At 36.9% G+C, this 8,252-nt stretch overlaps 1 protein-coding gene across 1 annotated transcript in view; it reads left to right on the forward strand.

The window, feature by feature from the left end:
• Positions 1-5,448, forward strand: part of LOC119594874 (glutamate dehydrogenase, mitochondrial-like) — a gene marked incomplete at its 5' end in the record, with an annotated part of 9,784 nt that extends 4,336 nt beyond the window's left edge. The window contains 8 exon segments of the mRNA XM_037943953.1: positions 183-283; positions 285-371; positions 603-719; positions 1,092-1,253; positions 1,514-1,718; positions 2,399-2,481; positions 4,325-4,387; positions 4,667-5,448. Coding sequence (XP_037799881.1) covers positions 183-283; positions 285-371; positions 603-719; positions 1,092-1,253; positions 1,514-1,718; positions 2,399-2,481; positions 4,325-4,387; positions 4,667-4,786 — 938 coding nt within the window.
• Positions 5,449-8,252: the final 2,804 nt, after the last annotated feature.

An 8,252-nucleotide genomic window follows, 5' to 3' on the forward strand; every position in this document is an offset into this window, starting at 1 on the left:
TTAAGATTATTCTGTGATTGGTGTTAGAATAGTGCATGTGATGTAACTAGAACAGGTAAGCTAAGTAATGTATTTTCGTTGAATTATATGATACAGACTAATTAAAAAAAAGAAAAATGTTAAAGTATTTAAGTTAACTGTCCTGAAAATTATTGTATTGCTAAATCACCCCTTGCTTTTAGGACATCTTGACATCAATGCTCATGCCTGTGTCACGGGCAAGCCCATCAACCAAGGTGGCATCCATGGCCGTACATCTGCCACTGGGCGAGGTGTGTTCCACGGGCCTGGAAAACTTCATCAATGAGGCATCATACATGTCCATGATTGGCATCACTCCTGGATGGGGTGGAAAAACTTTCATTGTGCAGGTCAGTTTCATGTTATGAGACAAGCAAAAAGGTCAAGATTCATTTTGTAAAAGGCTTTATCAGATTCTCAAATGAGTTACCAGTGGGTGTTAGGTGAAGCACTAGGGCCACAATATGTTGACTTCTTCAGTTGTTTTCATTAGATTTTCATTATGTTTAGTCTTCTGTATGTGTGAATTCTCCATTTTTACCTCATTGCAATTGTGCAGTACATTATAATCTTATCTCCAGGGCTTTGGTAATGTCGGTCTTCACAGTATGAGATATCTTCACCGTGCAGGAGCCACTTGCATAGGTATCAAGGAAGTCGATGGCTCAATCTACAACCCCAATGGTATTGATCCTAAGGTAAGAGTGCAACAAACTTGTTGGTTAGTTCATTATGACATTTGTTTATTTAAAGTTAAAGTGAATCAATAGAGTTTCACACTTTCATAAAAGCTATAGGTACATCACTGTTTACTTGATATCATCATAGATATATTAAGGTAATAACTATTGTAACAGCTTTGTTAGGGATCTATATTAGTAACTGGTATTCAAATTGATATTGTTTGTTGATTTATTTGTTGTAAAATGCTCCCCCTCAGAATTGGAATTAATTTGATGTTAAGTTATGAATTAATTTATAGTTGCCATTTATGAATGATCATTAGATCTTATATATTGATCTTTGTTGAGGTGTAATATTGATTGTTATTGTTAATTTACTTTTTCCAGGAACTGGAGAATTGGAAGATTGAGAATGGTACAATCATGGGATTCCCTGGTGCTGAGACTTATGAAGGAGAGAACCTTCTGTACGAGAAGTGCGACATCCTCATCCCTGCTGCTATTGAGAAGGTCATTCACAAGGGCAATGCACATAAGATCCAGGCAAAGGCAAGTTGATCCAGGGTTTTATGTTTTTAGTGTCTTAATGGTTGCTAGTTGATTGGTAAGAAATTCTTCATTTTTGGTGTTTCCAATTTAGGATAATGTGGAAATTCATCTAGACTACAATAAAGATTTACAAATATAAGAAGAACTAAATTATCTAAGGGACATGACTTTATATTGATATTTGATGAAGTGACTTTAATTAGTTTTAGCATCTATGGATATATGGGAATATTTATTAAACACCAACACTTCTGCATCAGATCATTGCTGAGGCTGCCAATGGACCTACAACCCCTGCTGCTGACCAAGTTCTACAAGACATGAATGTTTTGGTCATCCCAGATCTCTACATCAATGCTGGTGGTGTAACTGTGTCATACTTTGAATGGCTGAAGAATCTCAATCACGTGTCATATGGTCGTCTTACCTTCAAATATGAGAGAGAATCCAACTACCATCTGTTAGGTAATATACTGTTTTAAGTTCTATAATAGTAATTGATAAGTTAATAGAAAGTTTTGTCAGTAGAAACTTTTCTTTGTGTCAAAATATTTCTTTTAATATAAATGAAAGATATTAAGTAAAAAATATATATATTCTTTTTTTTTACTGTACCCTTAACAATTGGGTATATGATGATTTTAAGAATATTTTGTAGCAGTATTGTTTTAAGTACTTATTTTTTAAATTTTGAAGAAAATTAATTTCACAGTCCATTTGCAGGGGAAAGATTTTTAAAATCAGATATAATAATTTTTTTATAGTATTGGTCAGGTCAAACCTACCCTTTGTTTCCTTTGCCATATGCACTTATTTAGTAACACAATTACACATCTACTCCAAGTGGGAAAATTTTAATGTAATAAGAAGTTAAGGAAGATGAATAATGATCAGGAGGAGAGAAGTAGAAGAGGAAATACAAATTTGTTTTATCGCAGTTTTCTATATAACAAGAAAATCTGGAAATAAAGTTGTTGACTTCATTGTTTATTTATGTAAGCCAAAATATGTTAATCAATTTTTAGTTACATAAAGAATAGTCACTGTTTTGTATAAGTAGATAGAGGTAATGGTATATTTCTCACACTTTTGGGGCCTCTATTAAATAATCTGGAGCATTATAACCCAAGTTGTTTATTTTGCAGACTCTGTGTCCCATTCTCTGTCCAAACACTTTCAGCAGGAACTATCAGTAACTCCCAGTGAAAAGTTTGCCAGTCGCATTGCTGTGAGTCCCTGTTCAAATGCCTGACCATTTTGTAAATTTGTTCAGTGTTAGATTTGTTTTGCATTTGGATTGCTAGTCCCAAGTCACCCACTTTTATCTCTTATATTTCAGCTTTTCCTGCACACCAGGTACTAAGAGGGCTGTCTGTACATACCTCACCTCTAGCTGCTATGAGTTCATGCCAATATTTACTGCACAAGTGCATATTGTCATTGATGACTTGAAAAGTCACTTGGGGAAAAACAAGTGGGAAAATTCTTTTAATCTTGGTAACAGCAGGAGAAAGGCCAAAACATGGAAGGTTCCAAAATACCAGTAACCTTCTTTGCATCTTCCCAACACCTTACTCCCTAACATCCAACTACCTTTACCAAATTTTCTATTACGAGCAAGAATATCCCTCCTACAGAATCTGTTCAGGAGTCTCTTGAGCGGCGTTTTGGTCGTGTGGGTGGCAAGATTCCCATCGTGCCGTCAGAGGCTTTCCAGGAACGCATTTCTGTACGTAAAGATACAGTAAAAGTCACTAAACCTAAACTTAAGATTGCAAAACACACTTACTAACTGAAGGTATCTGCTAACTAGGGACCTTAAAGTGAAGACAAATAAAAGAAGTAAAATGAGTACACTAAAGTGTGTAGGTGTGAGTGTGTGTGGGTAATACTAAGCTTTCAAGGTTATGGAGAGGTAATTTATTTCTTCATATGTTTCTTCATGGTATTTTCACATCAGGGTTTTGTTTTGGATATGTGTTTTACAGACCTTGATGATTGTGTGTTATGTAAATAGAGAAATGTACATGAAAAGTATTTATGCTTGTGATATTTACTGCTAAGAAGTTTATATCAACTTGGGGCTGTAATGGAAACACATTAAGACCATTTTTATGGTTATAAAAAAAAAAAATTGTGTCTTTTTACAAATGTTAGATGTTTAATGTACTAATACAACATTACAGTGTGAGTGAATTGATAATGCAGTAACAGAATGATGTTATAATATTTGATAAAAGTGAGCTGAAGAAATTGTAGCTAACATATAGCACAACATATCAAATTATTATAAACCATAAGGCTGAACTTCTCATTCTATTGATAGTGCTTATAATTTACTCTTGTGAAAGTCCTTAGTTGAGGCATTTAGACTTAAGATGTTAGACGTGGCAATCATATAAAATAATTGAACAGACAGCCCCCAGATTTTCTTTTTATTCTTATTGTAACTCTATCCACTTCACCATTATGTTTTGTCTTTAGCATTAATGTTGTTTTTATTGTTTGTTGCTTTTATATTTTAATCGGTATAAAAGCCTTGAATTCTCCCTATAAATAGTTTCCTTACTTATAAATGCACTCATTCATTTGAATTTGAAGTTAAATGACTGGGAAAGATTCTTTGTAGTTGTAAAATGTCAAAATATCTCTCAAATTTTAGGTAGATTTGCAAGTAGTAATAAATTTTACATTCAACAGTAGATGTATGGTGTGCATATTACAGTAAGGATTGATGGTTTTATCTTAATCTTCATTATGCACGTTAATTCTTTAGATTAAGGCACTGTTTACCCTCTATTCTTAGACACAATTCTCTTTATATAATTGTTTTGTTGCTCATCACTGCATGTGTGTTGTTGAGACTTGCCTGTTTAAATATTTATGTATTTGCTTTATCTTCTTGGTAGAAAACAATTTATATATATATATATAATATAGGACATATATATATCTAGTCGTCATGTTTTCTATATTGGTAACATCTGTTTATTAGTGAGTACCATGGTCAAATGATTGTATCTATATTTTAAAATACAACTGATTAAATAGTTATTTTATCTGTGCCACAGGGTGCATCTGAGAAAGACATTGTCCACTCTGGTTTGGACTACTCCATGGAACGCTCTGCCAGAGTAAGTTTTTATTATATATATGCATACCTGTGTTATTTATTTAATTCTTTTCTTTTGCATAAGGGTTTTGTTATGGTTTAATTTTTGGGTCATCGCTCTTGTTTAAAAATTTAAGCTGTTATTTTACTCAAAATTTAATTCATTAAGCAAAAGTATGTATCAGTTTAGTAAAGTGTTATTATTTTGTCTTTCCTGTAGATGAGTTTTTCACTTGAGTAGTATGCTTATTCTTTGAATACTTGCAGTTGATTCATCTTTTTTCTCAAACTTTCACCATAGGCCATCATGAGAACTGCAATCAAGTATAACTTGGGCATTGATCTCCGTACTGCTGCTTATGTCAATTCCATTGAGAAGATCTTCAACACCTACAAGGAGGCTGGTCTTACATTCACCTAAAATCCTTTTTGGCATGTTGGCAAATTCATGGGCTGTTTCCATCACAGATTAAAAGAAGAAGAAGAAGAAGAAGAAATGGAAGAGCATGTTTGCTGTGGGGAAGAAAAGTATGGATGGTACAAGAATTTCACATCTGTATTATACCAAGTGAAATTGCATTTAAAGTATGGTGGCAAGAATGTTTCACAAATTTTGGAGTGCAAGCAGAAAGGGTTTCTCTGTCAGCTTTTATTAATGAAAGTGTTATGCAGCTGATTTCTTTTTGCTTTATGGTTAACAGACTTGAGATGAGGAGTTGAATGTTTTTATAGGTATTTGATTCATACATCAGAACGGTATTTTTTGATTCAGGGAACAGAAAGGAATATAAAAATGAATGGTATTTTTTACCAAACTTGTAAATTACAAATAAATGTTAATAGGGTACCACATTGTTTCTTCGTCACATCATCTATTTAATTAACATTGCAGTAAAGAGGATATAATGCTTTTGATGATAATGGCAACACAGGGATTTTCTTGTCCATACACATTAGCCAAATTGTTAGTATGTATAGTAATTCATTTAAATGTTAATGGATAATATTCTCCATGTTCTGCAAGGCAGGTGACCTTGTGATGGTTTATTTTATTACCAAAAATACCCATTATTGGGCAAAATACTTGCATGTTTTATTCACCTAAATGAAGTTGGATCCCAGAATAGGATACACTTTGTTACAGTAAAGGACCCCAATACAGATTTACTCTTGAGGTATATAACTTTATCAAGCTAGAATTCTGAAATATAGTTGTACAGTTGGTGTAACTATATACAAGTTTCTTGGAACCAGTACACATAAAAATAGAACTTACAAATAATTGTTTTCATATTGTTGAATTAAAATGGGGAGAAGAGAAAAAAGGCATGTCAGTGGACAGCAGCACAATTATTTATTTTTTATTTTTTTTATTCATTATTCTTGGCCAGTTATGTCATGCTGTCTTACTATATTGACTTTTCAATTGTTAGCTGTATTGGCTTTGCCCCCCCCCCCCTCCAATTTCATGCCTTTTGTTATCATGAGAGGCATATTATGAGGGCTCAGTGTTGGGAATCGTCCCTACCTTGGCCCTCAGCCCACGGCTCGGCTGATTTTGCAAAGGCTCTCTTTCTCCCCCTGTCCTTTTGCTTCTCTTCTCCAACCTTCTTCCATCCACTTCCAACACAGTGTTGAAACGATGAAAGGCTGGCATTGTTTGTCCTGAAAGGTCACACGGAGCCATTGGCACGGATTCCCTTGGTTAGCAGTCTAGCTCTTACCTCTCATGGTGACCTTGAGGGGTAACTGTTTCTCTTCCCATGCATTTCCTGCTCACTATGGACAATGTTGAATATTTTGTACCCTTATTAAGGGCATTGAGGCTTTCTCCTTCATTAACTATCTGAAATTGACTTCTCTGGTTTCCTAACCCTTGACTCTCCTTTGATCACAACTTAGGACCACAGCTACTACTATCTCGATGCTTATTGACAACTTTATTCATTCCAAATCATCCACCAAGGTCATTACCTACCCTTCAGAATACACCCCTTTCTCACTCTCAACCTCCTTCACTCCATCTCCTCTTACTGGATAGTGTTCTTCATTTTCAACCTTCACCTCCCTTATTAATGCTCATCATCCTTATTGTCCTCCTCCCAGCACTACTAACACTCTCCACACCACACCCTCTTCCTCTCGCCCTCATCCTTCTACTACTTACCTTCTACAAACCTTTTGGGTACTCTATCCAAGCCAAGTGGGAACGTTTTTAGTGATTCCTCCTACATCCTCTTACTTTGACAATACCCTCCACTTCCAACAATGTCCCCGAAAACAAGTAAGTGAATTCCACTCGTTAATGGCTTGTTACAGTTACATCAGAGTCCAAAACTCATGTGCGGTACCATATCGTTCAACAGCTCTTTCCAATGGCATATATGGGTGTTTTCATAGTCCTTTCTTACTGATCGCACTTTTCATGTCAGATTTGCCCTTCCACTTCCTCCTCTTTCCTACAATTCGAAGGTGTCCCACAAGGCAGTGTGCTCAGCACCACACTATTTCTCATTGCTGTAAACAGATTAGTTTCTGCTCTACCACCAGGAATCCGGTCATCACTATATATAGATGATCTAGCCAGATTTGCCTCTGGTCCTTCCGTACTAACCCTCCATCAGTTTTTCCAGTCGGCATGATCATCAATTTCTTCTTGGGCTACCAACCACGGCTTTCAATTTTCTCTAAAACCTTTTCCATTTTTTTTTCTCGCTCACGTATAGGCTCCCAACCTCCACTCTTCCTATATGATGCTCCCATCCAATTCCGACTTTCAGGCAAGTTCCTTGGGGTCATTTTTGACTTGGCGAGATCATATCCTCTCTCTCAAAGAAAAAGCCCGCCGTCGACTTCGTCTCTTACAGACCCTCTCTCACATAACCTGGGATTCAAACACTCCTGCATCTCCATATTACCCTAATCCTCTCCACCCTTGATTATTGCTGCCTTATATATGGGCCGTGTGCCTGCCTGGAGACTCGCCTCGAGGGATCCACGTGGCTGGAAGCAAAGGGTGGATGCGGCCATGCGCCCCCGTCGGCGTTAGCCCCTTGATGATGATGATGATATATTCTTCCGCCTCGACCTCCCTTCTCACTCAACTTGACACAATCCACCATTGCAATCTCCGTTTAGCCCTAGGTGCCTTTTTGATCCTCTCCATTTGAGAGCCTATACAGTGAATCAGGCCTACCATCCCTTACCCAACAACGCTTTCATCAATTTTCTCTCTAAGCTGTCCCTCAGTCTTCTTCATACTTTCTCCTTCTCTCCACGTTTACCTACCCCTTTCCCTGTTAGTATGGACGCTCTACTTTCCCATTCACCCATTCCTCATCTCCGATCTCTTCCTCTTTCTGCACAAACTTTCCTTTCCTGGATAATACCTTCCTCCTGCAATTGCTCTTCTATTTTCCCTGACCCACCCAAATCAAACATCCCACCTTCTATTCTCCTCACACATTTTCTTGCGCATATGTCTAGTCACTCCTCCAGTACCCATGTATATACAAACGGCTCCAGATCCATCTCGGGTACTGGTTTCGCTGTAGTCCTTCCCTCTCACACTTACAAGTTACCCTTTCCTCCTGAAGCGAACGTCCTTACAGAACTTTACGCTATCCTCTTCGCTTTACAACGCATGTCTTCCATCCCCTCCTCATCCTTCAATATCTTTGACTCACGCATCTCAATATCACTCATACAATCCATACACCCTATCAATCCTACAGTCCGTAAAATACAGGATCAGTTGTTTTATCTGTCTACACGACAGAAAACAGTTAAATTTTACTGGATACCCAGCCATGTCGGGATCCCCGGCAATGAAAAAGCATGTGTGAAAAGCCTTTTCACACTACCCTCACTTCAAAACCGTTGGCAGT

The sequence above is a fragment of the Penaeus monodon genome, chromosome 3 (genome assembly GCF_015228065.2).
Source record: "Penaeus monodon isolate SGIC_2016 chromosome 3, NSTDA_Pmon_1, whole genome shotgun sequence".
NCBI lineage: Eukaryota > Metazoa > Arthropoda > Malacostraca > Decapoda > Penaeidae > Penaeus > Penaeus monodon.